We start from the raw sequence: 15,807 nt of genomic DNA on the forward strand, positions 1-15,807 counted from the left end.
TGGACAGTCAATTTTACAATAATTATATTTTGTTAGTTTTTTCTCCTGAACTTCTTCTACTCTCAACCTCTCCGATCATTTTCATTGAGAATCTCCCATGGTCAGACTCAAATAATCAGACAGACGATTTCCTCGGTCATCCCTCAAAACAAATTACTGCTAGTGTACAATACTGTGATATTACTATTGTATTACTGTGATATTACTATATTAAACGTTCCCGGTGCTATAGCTGTATCCTTTGGTCTACAGTGGGGAGAACAAATTGATACACTGCCGATTTTGCAGGTTTTCCTACTTGCAAAGAATGTAGAGGTCTGTAATTTTTATCATAGGTACACTTCAACTGTGAGAGATGGAATCTAAAACAAAAATCCAGAAAATCACATTGTATGATTTGTAAGTAATTAATTTGCATTTTATTGCATGACATAAGTATTTGATACATCAGAAAAGTAGAACTTAATATTTGGTACAGAAACCTTTGTTTGCAATTACAGAGATCATACGTTTCCTGTAGGTCTTGACCAGGTTTGCACACACTGTAGCAGGGATTTTGGCCCACTCCTCCATACAGACCTTCTCCAGATCCTTCAGGTTTCGGGGCTGTCGCTGGGCAATACGGACTTTCAGCTCCCTCCAAAGATTTTCTATTGGGTTCAGGTCTGGAGACTGGCTAGGCCACACCAGGACCTTGAGATGCTTCTTACGGAGCCACTCCTTAGTTGCCCTGGCTGTGTGTTTCGGGTCATTGTCATGCTGGAAGACCCAGCCACGACCCATCTTCAATGCTCTTACTGAGGGAAGGAGGTTGTTGGCCAAGATCTCGCGATACATGGCCCCATCCATCCTCCCCTCAATACGGTGCAGTCGTCCTGTCCCCTTTGCAGAAAAGCATCCCCAAAGAATGATGTTTCCACCTCCATGCTTCACAGTTGGGATGGTGTTCTTGGGGTTGTACTCATCCTTCTTCTTCCTCCAAACACGGCAAGTGGAGTTTAGACCAAAAAGCTATATTTTTGTCTCATCAGACCACATTACCTTCTCCCATTCCTCCTCTGGATCATCCAGATGATCATTGGCAAACTTCAGACGAGCCTGGATATGCGCTGGCTTGAGCAGGGGGACCTTGCGTGCGCTGCAGGATTTTAATCCATGACGGCATAGTGTGTTACTAATGGTTTTCTTTGAGACTGTGGTCCCAGCTCTTTTCAGGTGATTGACCAGGTCCTGCCATGTAGTTCTGGGCTGATCCCTCACCTTCCTCATGATCATTGATGCCCCACCAGGTGAGATCTTGCATGGAGCCCCAGACCGAGGGTGATTGACCGTCATCTTGAACTTCTTCCATTTTCTAATAATTGCGCCAACAGTTGTTGCCTTCTCACCAAGCTGCTTGCCTATTGTCCTGTAGCCCATCCCAGCCTTGTGCAGGTCTACAATTGTATCCCTGATGTCCTTTGACAGCTCTCTGGTCTTGGTCATTGTGGAGAGGTTGGAGTCTGTTTGATTGAGTGTGTGGACAGGTGTCTTTTATACAGGTAACGAGTTCAAACAGGTGCGGTTAATACAGGTAATGAGTGGAGAACAGGAGGGCTTCTTAAAGAAAAACGAACAGGTCTGTGAGAGACGGAATTCTTACTGGTTGGTAGGTGATCAAATATTTATGTCATGCAATAAAATGCAAATTAATTACTTAAAAATCATACAATGTGATTTTCTGGATTTTTATTTTAGATTCCGTCTCTCACAGTTGAAGTGTACCTATGATACAAATTACAGACCTCTACATGCTTTGTAAGTAGGAAAACCTGCAAAATCGGCAGTGTATCAAATACTTGTTCTCCCCACTGTATTTCCTAACAATGAATCTCTGCAATGACAGACTTGAATTTGACACCAAACCGCTGTGATGACTGATACAAGGACTTGATCAATAAAGTTAAAAATTTTATTACAAAGCCACTAGCACAACAATAGAACTCCTTGTTCAGCTGTCATTTTGAAATCAGTGCAAAATACATACAGCAGACAAACTCAAATCATACAAGTGCAGGAACCCAGAAAACTGTTTTGTATTTGTAAAATAAAAATAAAACACAGCAAAGAGATGATAGTTTTCATTTAACCCTGTTCAGGTTTTGCATTTAAAGCTGCATAATGAAAAAAATTAAATAAAAAGATCCTTTAATAAAAAGAATTGTTCTTGCTGTTTCTTGAGCCATGTCATAACCAAGCTAGGCACACAGGTAGGAGAGCAATTTAACCTGACTTAACTGTCAAATAACACTTAATTGAATAACTAGTCTATTCATCAACAATATTGATATACTATCAACAATCAAGCACACACTCCCTTGACATGAACATTCTTAGAATATTAGCCTAAATACAAACAATAAGATATGAACATTCCCATTGATGGATTCCATATGTTTTTAGAAAGCCAGAGGAGTACAATACATGCTTTTGGGAAAATGCTAGAACATAGAAACTCCCCTAGAAATGTTTTGTCAGTCACTGAAGGTGTAGGAATTGAACATGCAGCATTAGTATATTAGCCTAGTAGTTAAATCAGATTGAATGCTGCGTTCACCATTCACACAGCCGTGGTCAGACTGGTTTAACTAGGCTATTACTTTTAATAACAAATGAATATGATGCAGCTTAAAATCATCACATTACCAATGTAAGTCAAATAGTCAATATAACCAATGTCACACCAGGGCCTCCATACATACAGCTTTCTGAACATTGTTTACATTAAGTAAACAAAAATTCCAAATCCACATTTTCCTCACAGAAAATCATTGAGGAAAATTGAAATGACAGTTGTCTTCCTGAATTGACCAAATTGAAATGGAAATAGCCCCAACCCTGTAAGGACACCTGGTTTGGCACACAGCACTTCCAAAAGTAGAGTGCTTTAAATCGGTCCTGTGCTCTAAACTGCACCTGTTGAAGTGGTGTTCACTAGAAACACTTTACAATGGCACAATAACAACCAGAATTCAACTGAACTCTCACACACACACACACACACTTTGACATCCTTCCTAAAGAATTGAGAGAAAAAACAGCAACAGTAGGGGAAGTGTGAGATTGGAGAGGCACGTACGCAAACCATCCACTAGGTACAGTCTTGGTAGGAGTACTAAGAAATACAGATGTAATAACTACAAGTAGAACAACTTTTAAATTTGATTTAATTTAAAATAATATAGGGTTAGCGTATTGTCACTGTTACCGGAGCAAAACATAACTGTTGTTTAGGACAGGTTCCCCCTCCCCCGTGTAGCGCTAGGGCAAAAAACTAAACGTGCACCCAGGGGAGGCCCCAGGACTGAGTTTGGGAAACCCTGTTTTAATCATCATGTCTTCAATCATTACACTGAAAGCATGTTGGGTTGATAATATTCTTATTTTACTGTGCAGCTGCAATTGAAATAACTTTAAATACTTTTTAGCCCATCCTCATGAACTTAATTGTACCATGTATCATAACAAATTTACAACAACAAAAAATAATAACACACCAACAGAAAATCAGTTACGCCTGAATGTACACAAAAACACACCATCAAAGAAAACGTATGTCAGCTGTAACATAGAAATGTTCAGCAATCATACAGAAACAAAAAACAGCTTACTGACCTAGTCAACCAGTCTGACTAGTCAACCAGTCTGACCTAGTCAACCAGTCTGACTAGTCAACCAGTCTGACTAGTCAACCAGTCTGACCTAGTCAACCAGTCTGACCTAGTCAACCAATCTGACTAGTCAACCAGTCTGACCTAGTCAACCAATCTGACTAGTCAACCAGTCTGACTAGTCAACCAGTCTGACCTAGTCAACCAATCTGACTAGTCAACCAGTCTGACCTAGTCAACCAATCTGACCTAGTCAACCAGTCTGACTAGTCAACCAGTCTGACTAGTCAACCATTAAATCAACAGAAGAACAGGAATATGACTCATCTCTTTCAGGGTGCATGTGCCGCAAATTAATTGAGAAGTTTGTCATAAAATTTTAGATTCCGTCTCTCACAGTTGAAGTGTACCTATGATACAAATTACAGACCTCTACATGCTTTGTAAGTAGGAAAACCTGCAAAATCGGCAGTGTATCAAATACTTGTTCTCCCCACTGTATTTCCTAACAATGAATCTCTGCAATGACAGACTTGAATTTGACACCAAACCGCTGTGATGACTTATACAAGGACTTGATCAATAAAGTTAAAAATTTTATTACAAAGCCACTAGCACAACAATAGAACTCCTTGTTCAGCTGTCATTTTGAAATCAGTGCAAAATACATACAGCAGACAAACTCAAATCATACAAGTGCAGGAACCCAGAAAACTGTTTTGTATTTGTAAAATAAAAATAAAACACAGCAAAGAGATGATAGTTTTCATTTAACCCTGTTCAGGTTTTGCATTTAAAGCTGCATAATGAAAAAATTAAATAAAAAGATCCTTTAATAAAAATAATTGTTCTTGCTGTTTCTTGAGCCATGTCATAACCAAGCTAGGCACACAGGTAGGAGAGCAATTTAACCTCAGACTTAACTGTCAAATAACACTTAATTGAATAACTAGTCTATTCATCAACAATATTGATATACTATCAACAATCAAGCACACACTCCCTTGACATGAACATTCTTAGAATATTAGCCTAAATACAAACAATAAGATATGAACATTCCCATTGATGGATTCCATATGTTTTTAGAAAGCCAGAGGAGTACAATACATGCTTTTGGGAAAATGCTAGAACATAGAAACTCCCCTAGAAATGTTTTGTCAGTCACTGAAGGTGTAGGAATTGAACATGCAGCATTAGTATATTAGCCTAGTAGATAAATCAGACTGAATGCTGCGTTCACCATTCACACAGCCGTGGTCAGACTGGTTTAACTAGGCTATTACTTTTAATAACAAATGAATATGATGCAGCTTAAAATCATCACATTACCAATGTAAGTCAAATAGTCAATATAACCAATGTCACACCAGGGCCTCCATACATACAGCTTTCTGAACATTGTTTACATTAAGTAAACAAAAATTCCAAATCCACATTTTCCTCACAGAAAATCATTGAGGAAAATTGAAATGACAGTTGTCTTCCTGAATTGACCAAATTGAAATGGAAATAGCCCCAACCCTGTAAGGACACACCTGGTTTGGCACACAGCACTTCCAAAAGTAGAGTGCTTTAAATCGGTCCTGTGCTCTAAACTGCACCTGTTGAAGTGGTGTTCACTAGAAACACTTTACAATGGCACAATAACAACCAGAATTCAACTGAACTCTCACACACACACACACACACTTTGACATCCTTCCTAAAGAATTGAGAGAAAAAACAGCAACAGTAGGGGAAGTGTGAGATTGGAGAGGCACGCACGCAAACCATCCACTAGGTACAGTCTTGGTAGGAGTACTAAGAAATACAGATGTAATAACTACAAGTAGAACAACTTTTAAATTTGATTTAATTTAAAATAATATAGGGTTAACGTATTGTCACTGTTACCGGAGCAAAACATAACTGTTGTTTAGGACAGGTCCCCCCCCCCCCCGTGTAGCGCTAGGGCAAAAAACAAAACGTGCACCCAGGGGAGGCCCCAGGACTGAGTTTGGGAAACCCTGTTTTAGGATCAATTTCAATCGCAAAACTGGTGAGATGTCTTCAATCATTACACTGAAAGCATGTTGGGTTGATAATATTCTTATTTTACTGTGCAGCTGCAATTGAAATAACTTTAAATACTTTTTAGCCCATCCTCATGAACTTAATTGTACCATGTATCATAACAAATTTACAACAACAAAAAATAATAACACACCAACAGAAAATCAGTTACGCCTGAATGTACACAAAAACACACCATCAAAGAAAACGTATGTCGGCTGTAACATAGAAATGTTCAGCAATCATACAGAAACAAAAAACAGCTTACTGAAGAAAAACTAGTCAACCAGTCTGACCTAGTCAACCAGTCTGACTAGTCAACCAGTCTGACCTAGTCAACCAGTCTGACCTAGTCAACCAGTCTGACTAGTCAACCAGTCTGACCTAGTCAACCAATCTGACTAGTCAACCAGTCTGACCTAGTCAACCAATCTGACTAGTCAACCAGTCTGACCTAGTCAACCAATCTGACCTAGTCAACCAGTCTGACTAGTCAACCAGTCTGACTAGTCAACCATTAAATCAACAGAAGAACAGGAATATGACTCATCTCTTTCAGGGTGCATGTGCCGCAAATTAATTGAGAAGTTTGTCATAAAATAAGTAGGGCTACTTTAGTTACTACAAATCTATTCCCTATTTAATATTCAAGCTACATGTGTGTTGCTATGGTTCCAAACTGTAATGACAGGGGAGCGGTTGAATAGAGGAAGGGATTATCTTGTTGGTTATGACTAACAACACACCCCCAACTACAGATCTAGGATCAGATTTTCCCAACCCCAATCTTATTGCGTGTGATGATAGAATGTCTAATATCTGACCCTGCATCAGTGGTTAATTATGGGCAACTTCCACTTTGAGGGTGTTTGGGGGTTATTCTTTGATACCTACACGGCTGCCTATCGCTCGACTCCCACAAAAATACCACAACTCTACATTGTGTAGTTTACACAGTTCCTCAACTGAGTAGCACTCTCTGACAGCATACTACACGAGGGTCTCCATGGCTGGTCCGTCCGTCCACTATTGTCTTCCCACTGGTGGCTGAAGTTGCGATGATTATGGCTCCCAGACAATCAAAACAGAGTCAAAATGGCTGATTGGCCAAGTCACTGCTAGCTCAACAGTCTGAATGCACAAACACGTGTCTGCACACACACGCTCACCTACAAACACACAATCAGGTGTATGTCCTGGGCACGCACAAACACACATACAGACAGTTCTGAGGCAGTACCTAGCTGAATCCCTGGTCATATCGGCCTTTAATCATCATATTCAATAAAGGACCAACCTACGGAACAGAAAGCACATCGATGCATTAAAACACAGTTGCAATAAAACAAGTCAGTTGTTGAAAACCTTTTAGTGCCTACTATTAGGTAAGATATTGTAGCTATAGCGTTGTTTCACTGAGTGTCCTGTCCTCCTGTCTTTGTACTGTACCACATCTCCCCCCTTCTTCCATTCACTCTGTGCTAAATCAGGTAGACCATAAATATTCACAGTAATTGGGTTGCTATCAGGGTCAGCGTTCCGGAGCCGTAAAGATTCCGGGCATGGCATGCTTTCTGCACTATTCCTACGGGACCAACTAAATACAGAGCAGCCAAATGGAATGTCATTCATTTGATGTCATGTTCTAGTTATGGAACCAGCGAGAATCTTCATCTCAATGGAATCTCATTGGGATCTCAGAGCTGTGAAATGTAATTTGATGTTCTAAAAATGATGTAGTCATGTTCTAGCTCTGGAACTAGTGTGTCTATGGGATCTTTGGCAGCCTGGTCCAGAGAAGTTTGTTCTTAGGTTTAGCCAACTCTTCTGACTATGGCTGTCATGCCCAGATATTACATTATGGCTGTCATGCCCAGATATTACATTATGGCTGTCATGCCCAGATATTACATTATGGCTGTCATGCCCAGATATTACATTATGGCTGTCATGCCCAGATATTACATTATGGCTGTCATGCCCAGATATATGACATTATGGCTGTCATGCCCAGATATATGACATTATGGCTGTCATGCCCAGATATTACATTATGGCTGTCATGCCCAGATATTACATTATGGCTGTCATGCCCAGATATATGACATTATGGCTGTCATGCCCAGATATATGACATTATGGCTGTCATGCCCAGATATATGACATTATGGCTGTCATGCCCAGATATATGACATTATGGCTGTCATGCCCAGATATATGACATTATGGCTGTCATGCCCAGATATATGACATTATGGCTGTCATGCCCAGATATATGACATCATGCCAGATATGCCTAAAGTAGCCAGTGCATTCAAATACCAGGCTTTCTACAACTCGTTGGTGAAAACAAGCATTGTGATGGGTGGGCTTTGCCTCGTACCTACGACCGCAGCACAGCCGTGCTAAAAAAGTCCAAACCCACGGCCTCTCGTGTACAATTGCTTTAACATACCAGGCTAGATCTCCCATAAATAAATACCATCAGAATATTCCTCATTTGTCCAGTTTCAGTACCTCGTGTGGGTCTCCCAGTGCCTCCCCTAGCATCTTCTCTATGTTTCTCATGATGGCCACCTTCTGTTGAGCTCTCAGTGGGTACTCTATCCTCTTGGGCGTGGGTGCACCCTGGGGGAATGACAGATCATGTAGTGAGGACAGAAATATAACATGTCCTCTAATGTATCAAGGTGATCCATGCTGATTTAAAATGACTAGTGAAGACCGCACAGTGAGAAATCTATCCTTCAATGCAAAGTTATTCAATTCATTAAACCAATATTTTGACTGTAATACTGCCTTCTTCGGGGTGCCACAACATTAGTTGACATGAATGTAGTAAAAATTATACTGATATGGTGATACATGTTGGCATATTTCAGTGAGCACATACATTACCTTGTACCAGAAGTTGACAGTGATGGTCACTCCACCACTCAGCAGGGACTCAATATGGTGCCACCTGAATTAGCCATGAAATGAAAACAGAGCAGGATTCTCAGATCATTTACAATGTCACCAACAGGTCAAACTGACCAGCCTGGTTCCACAATGGCACAGTGTTGGCATTTCAGCGACAGAATCCTCAGTGAGAAAACAACATCAAAAACTGTCTATTTTCAGACACAGTACAGAACTACTCTTACCAATACACACTGTACTGTACATGGGATCCCACCACACACATACTACTAGGTAGAACAGTGTAAAGCAGCTCCTACCAGTACATGGGGATGTACAGAACATCTCCGGGGCCCACCACAGTCTCATAGCCCGCCACATTCTTGAAGTTGGGAAACCTCTCATAGTCAGGGTTCTCAAAGTCAACCTACAAATGGCGAAAGCAAACTTGCTGTTAGTAAGATAAATTAAAAACAAACAGAAACAGTTGAGAAACAGAAAAGCCACTGCATATCAAATCAAACACGCTGTTGTGTTTGGCCTATTCCACAAACCTTCTTACCGGTTTCAAAAGGGACCACAATTGAAATACGTTTTCCTTGATGTGTTATCCTCTATGATTACATTGTATCCACGTCTGGTTGATTGTTTTAAAATTGTCAAATGAATTAAATCAAAAAGTAGGGTTTACCTGGCTCTGTCTGTCACAGGGGTGGTGAACAGGGAAGGGGTAGAGACACTCAAACTGGTCGGGAGGGAACAGGATGCACCTCTTGTAACCTTTGATTTGTGCAAAGAAGTTCTGCTGCTCGTCGTAATGGGCTGGCGTCACGTTGCCTACAAACATTGAGCAGATCACAGGATTACCTGTCTGTCTGTGGAGGAGCAATGCCCTTAAGCTAATTTCAGCTTATTTAAGGCGAGTGGATTTCTTTCATAATGCCCTTTCCACAAGGCTTTTTACTGCACATTGATACAGGATACTTCACTCTTTCCATCAGCGATATATGGCACCCACATTGTAGATATACTATTTATAATTTCCTTGTCTAATATGACTAGAGAAATCACCTACTAGCCATGGTCCCCATGCCTAAAAGCCCCAGGGTCCCTTCCTTACCAGGGTTCTCCCCAAAGAATGTAAAAGTGGTGCTGATTTTGTAACTTTAAAAGAAAAACTATTTGTTATCATTTATGGATCTAGATTGCAGGAAATGGCGGTTACAGGTGTTAAAAGCCGCAAAAATCTCTGAGTCAAAAGGGGGGCACTGACTCCCTCCGGGCCTCCCATCCCCCCCTCCCCCGTACTCAGCAGCACCAACCTAGTTAAAACATCCTGGGAAAACCCTGCTTACCCTTCATTCTTATAAACCCCTCAGTTCCTTACCCTCCATTCCTATAGGCCAGGGCTAGGTCTCTACCCTCCATTCCTATAGGCCAGGGCTAGGTCTTTACCCTCCATTCCTATAGGCCAGGGCTAGGTCTCTTACCCTCCATTCCTATAGGCCAGGGCTAGGTCTTTACCCTCCATTCCTATAGGCCAGGGCTAGGTCTTTACCCTCCATTCCTATAGGCCAGGGCTAGGTCTCTTACCCTCCATTCCTATAGGCCAGGGCTAGGTCTCTTACCCTCCATTCCTATAGGCCAGGGCTAGGTCTCTTACCCTCCATTCCTATAGGCCAGGGCTAGGTCTCTTACCCTCCATTCCTATAGGCCAGGGCTAGGTCTCTTACCCTCCATTCCTATAGGCCAGGGCTAGGTCTCTTACCCTCCATTCCTATAGGCCAGGGCTAGGTCTTTACCCTCCATTCCTATAGGCCAGGGCTAGGTCTCTTACCCTCCATTCCTATAGGCCAGGGCTAGGTCTCTTACCCTCCATTCCTATAGGCCAGGGCTAGGTCTCTTACCCTCCATGCCTATGAGAAGCAGGTTGGAGGTGAGCTGGCCCCAGTTCCTCTTGCTCTGCTGCTTGGTGATCCAGTTCCAGTTGAAACCCAGAAAGTCCACCACGATCTTCCTGCCCACTGTGTCGTTCAGGGTTTGCTGCAGGTACACCCTGGGAGGATGAACAGAATAGAATAGAATTAGTCCATCTGCTGAGATGGAAATGGATCTTCAGCTTTGCACATATTTTGGAAGGAGCACAGCCACAGAGGGAGCTGAAGTACAGTGCTCCTGGAGCTAGTTGTGGAGCAGAATCTGGATAGAGACACAAAGATAGGATAAGACTGTCCTTCATGGCACTCTGTCATTAATGCAGTCCAAAGAAGAGGTAATGCTGTAACTGTAGTCAACAACTGATAAAAGAAAACGGATTGGAACTGTTGTGAATATGCTGCTGTAAGCCCAGTGGATAACACAGATATACAGAGCAATTAAGAGGAATGCAATTGAATAGGGACAGTTGAACTGCAATGCACATACAGAGTTTGCACTTATCAGGAGTCAAGTGTACTCAGCAAGTTTACGTGCATCCGGAAATTAAAGCTTGTCTTGCCAATATAAATGTTCAACTCGGCTCAGAAGAAAGTATTCCTTGCCAAACCACAAAGAATGATTTCAATCAGAAAACAGTAATGCCATGCAACAAACATTGCACAAAACCACTACTATATAATGTGACAGAAAACGTCATTTAACTGATTAAATCTACAGTACGTGGACACAAGCAGCAAGCATTAGCTTTAAGGAAGGGGCTCAGTGCAGTAAGTGATGTGTGTGTGTCTCCCAGGCCATGTAACTCAGTCAGGTGGCAATGGTACAAAGTGTTCCCAAGATGCCGTATAAATGCTTAGTCATTCTCGACAGCTAGCTACTTCAGTTCCTGCATTAGATTTCATTTGACTCACTCAACATTTGACTTTCGACTTTCGACTAATGAGCAGCACACCTGCAACGCAAACACCTAGACTGGATAGCATTTCATCTGATTCTGGCCATATTACACACACACACACGTTTTGTGACTCAAATAAGAGAAGTTGTATATTACTTTCACTCATATTCAGTACTGATAAAATGTCTCTAATCTTTTTCATCAACTGTCCATAAGGACCTAGCTCTACTGCAGCAGGACAACAGATCAAACAGCAGATCATCCTCCCTCAGATGATGGTTTAATATATCCATTTACACAATAACATTACCTCTCATCTCCTCCCTCTTCCTGCATTTTTTGCATTTTCTCCACAAAATCCGAGAATTTCATGTCTATCCGTCGAGACTTGGGTACAAAGTTCTCAAAGTTGGCCATTTTCTTCTCGTCATAGTAGAGGAATTTGTGGTTTTCTGCGATGTACACGGAGAAGTCCCCGCTTCCAATGTTCTCCTGCAGGTACGGGATGTCCCACTGGAGAGCCGGATACACTAGATTGGTGTCTGTTAAAACCACTGGTTCCTAGAAACCAAAAAATGAGGATTTGTTAGGTTAGAAAAAGACTGCATATACTCTGATCTTTTTATTTGTTATAATATAGGACTGAAGCAAGCAACAATTTTGATTAAATTATACAAAACGTATTCAACTTTTTGCATAATTTGTTAACATGTTTTCCTAATAGTGATAGGCCTAACGTTATATGCATTAAATATCATTATACATCTAATCAGTTTTCCTTTGATGCATTGAATTTTTAGGCTATAGTCAGACCAAATTAAATGCATGGAGAATTCATCAATATTTAATAGCTTTTAATACATTATACATATGATCCTTATGCACGTAGCAAAGAAAGGCACACCTGTTTCTGGGGAATAGGAAGCGCCTGCATAAGCTATGTGTATCAACAACACTGCGGTTCGCTGGCAGGCAGCGCGATTGATGGTCCCATTGGACACAAGTGGCAAGTGCTACGTGACTGTTGGAACGTAGGCTGTGTAGCACGAACATGCGCGCTGTGCCGCTGCACTGTATTTCACTAGCGAAGCCTTTACAGCAAGACCGCAAGCAGGGCGGAAGCAAGAGGCAAAAGATACTAAATTAATTATGAATAGGATACGGAAGCTCCATTTCAACAGACTATGTTGTTTCACTTTTACTTCTGTGAAACAGACGCTATTACACTAATTTAATGTCAACAGCAAATTGTTGGTCTACTCTATTCGGTACTCTACTGTTTAACGCGCGGTAAATCTGAATCAAACAGCTCATTCACCTCCTAGTCAACATTGTTGTGTCTGGTCAAAACGCAACCCCTCCTCTCCTCCCATCCTCCTCTCTTCCCCTCTCCCATCTGAGTACACTGGGAGTTCACCACAGGTCATAATAGTGGAAACACCATCATTCTATGCCTACTTTCCTCAACCACAAAAAAAGCTATATTTGAATCATGCTGGCAACTGCTCGTGTCAGCATGATAATAATAAAATAGCTGAATAAAGACCAAGGAATAAAACCTGTAATTTGCATGCAGAAAACGTTTACTTTGCAGATAGATCACGCAGCAAACAACACAGTTATGTCTGCCACAGGTATAGGCCTATATGTCCCATGCACAATACTGTTGTGCACCTAGCCTTGTGTATGGGACATATAACTGATATTCACTACAGTTCGCCGTTATGTGAACAGTTACCGATTTACACAGTAATAGCCTAGATGTCCCTGCCATATATTAACAGCCAGCATTGATCTTCCAGGCTGTAGCCTAATATCTGGCATCACATAATCATATTCCAAAGAAAGGCAGATCAATGGATGCAAAAGACACTCATATCAGAAATATTTATTTACTTAGTGGTACGTGCATTTCAGTGTTATAACAGGGTGTGACTGTTGCATATCTGTGATGTAGGTCAAGTTAGAAATCAACTAGCCGATATAATTTCATGGGAATCAACGACATATCAGATGTAGTAAATGCAGACTGACTTTTGGAGAGAAGCATTCAAGTGGAGGCATGATGTTTTATTATTGAACATAAAGCAAGGGAGGTGGCACGTGTATACTGAGAGGAGCTTGCTAACAAGGGGTCCAGATTACCTGGTTGACAAACAGTATCGGACAGGAGGGGAAAAAAAGTCTGCTTCATAGGCTACCTATGAAAATAAGATAGTCTATGGTAGGCCAGATATGTGTTACCACCAAACTGATTATCTGCACTGCAGTGCCATGCCCATGCAGACTTGCATGTAAAGTCCTGTGTTCTTTGGTCTTGGGGCCCAAAACCTAGGCTACAGCCAAGCTTGTGTTCCAGTCCAGCGTCAAAAACACCCGTTTCACCTAATCAACTGATCATCAAGCCCTGCCATAATACATTGGAACAGGAACTGCACACCCTATGAAGGACCCCAGGGCCAGGTTGGAAGAACACTGGACTTGTCCACTATCACCCAGACCAAGTGGGGTCTCTCTTGCATGATATTTGATCCATGCAGCACAAACCTGGATACAAAAAATAGAACCACTGTCAAAATCGTGTTAGCTGGCTAGCTAGCTAGCTTGCCCGGCAGCTGATTCAGTTGAGAGGACATTGGCTATCTTACCAACAACATACAGGATACAAGCTGGAGGGATGTGCTAGACAAAATACTTGTTGATTAACGTTAGTTGACAATGTAGCAGCTAGCTATATAGCTATCGTTAGCTAGTTAATTTTGTTTCTCACCAAATACCTCGTACCCCTGGCCTGCACATTGATCTGATACTGTACTCCCTGTACGGTATATAGTTCCATTCTTGTGTATTTTATTCCTGGTGTTACTATTTTTTATTTTCCTTATTATTTTTTAACTGCATCGTTGGGAAGGGCTCGTAAGCAAGCATTCCGCGGTAAAGTATACACCCGTTGTATTAGGCGCATGTGACAAATACCATTTTACTTAATTTGAGCTAGCTGTCAGACTCGAACAAGAACATTACAAGTGTCACTTTACCTCGTTGTTTATGAGCATCTCAGCTCTAGGATCCGTGTGAGAGAGTCTGGGTATCGGTCTGGTCTGGAAAGGATACTTTCGAAGTTGAGATTCGTTCCAGATAGGGCTGTGGACCTCCGGCTCCGAGAATGATGCGGCACCGCCTTCGCTCGCCGTCGGATCATTTTCGACCACTGTTGCCGCTGCCATGCCGGTGTACCGAACTCAAGCCAATATTGCCCCTCGCCTGCTGTCAAAATATGTTCTCTTGAATAGAGATACTTACGCCTCTTCTTTGGGACCTATGCTACGTGTTTGCTCACAACATAGCCATGCAGAAATTGTCTGTTTATTTCCAATTCAAGAAATTAAACACAGAGCCTACAAGCTTCCAACGCTCAATGGTTGCTAGCACCAGTCAAATGTGTAAACACAGCCGTGACCACTGAGGTATAATAAGAACAGTGACAGGCAGAAAACCAACATTTATTTGGAAGGGAAATACCAAGCGAGGTGGAATGAGAGTACAGCGACATCTAGTGTACTGAATGACTAACTGCTATAGAGCAACTTTGCACACATCCATCAGATGGCGTAAGAGTACTGCTATTGGATTAGAATGAAAACGGTCCAAAAAAAACCGTCCTGCTTAGGTTTCTGACGTCACAGTGTATGCAAAAAATTGTGAATTATACTCACTTGAAATCTTGAAATGAGAGACACCCATAGAATATAGGATTCAGAGTTGAAATTCGGTGCAAATAAGATACATTTTATGTGTCTTTGCTCATCTCTCTGTATATGTGTGTGTGTGCAGGGTTGGACGGATTACATGAAAAATGTAATCAGTTACTGATTACAGATTACATGACAATACACGTAATTAGTAACATAATTCATTGGATTACTCAAAATGTGTAATTTAAGGATTACTTTTGGATTACTTCCTTGGTTAGCCAGCATCTCTGCCTCCTCAGTTTATGCTGTACACTGATCAGTACCCTCTCTAAAGAGAAATCAAATTATACTGTATGTCATCCCAGTGCTTTGGAAGTGAACAGGGTGGTACTGTATTATGAAAAATGTCCTTTCGACACAAAGATCCTGATGAGGTGGGGGATGATTCAGGTCTCAGTAAATGTGGGTCCTACGTTTTGGTTACAAAAAGGTTCTGTCGAAAGCAACCAAGGAGCACAAATTTGGCAACAGATTAAAAATAGATTAGAACAAAATTCCCACTGAAAGGTGTTTTGGTTACAAAAAGGTTCTGTCGAAAGCAACCAAGGAGCGCAAATTTGGCAGCAGATTAAAAATAGATTAGAACAAAATTCCCACTGAAAGGTGACTT

General features: G+C 41.4%; 1 protein-coding gene across 1 annotated transcript; it reads right to left on the reverse strand.

Moving 5' to 3' along the window:
• Positions 1-3,402: 3,402 nt before the first annotated feature.
• On the reverse strand, positions 3,403-14,933 carry LOC121553675 (hypoxia-inducible factor 1-alpha inhibitor). Its single transcript, XM_041866968.2, has 8 exons — positions 14,481-14,933; positions 11,753-12,003; positions 10,514-10,662; positions 9,298-9,443; positions 8,927-9,033; positions 8,604-8,667; positions 8,223-8,333; positions 3,403-7,002 (listed from the first exon to the last, which is right to left on the reverse strand). Exons 1-8 carry the CDS (start codon positions 14,667-14,669, stop codon positions 6,946-6,948), a joined length of 1,074 nt encoding a protein of 357 aa, XP_041722902.1. The 5' UTR covers positions 14,670-14,933; the 3' UTR covers positions 3,403-6,945.
• Between the last annotated feature and the right edge of the window lie 874 nt (positions 14,934-15,807).

Source organism: Coregonus clupeaformis, chromosome 37, assembly GCF_020615455.1.
Source record: "Coregonus clupeaformis isolate EN_2021a chromosome 37, ASM2061545v1, whole genome shotgun sequence".
Classification (NCBI taxonomy): Eukaryota; Metazoa; Chordata; class Actinopteri; order Salmoniformes; family Salmonidae; genus Coregonus; species Coregonus clupeaformis.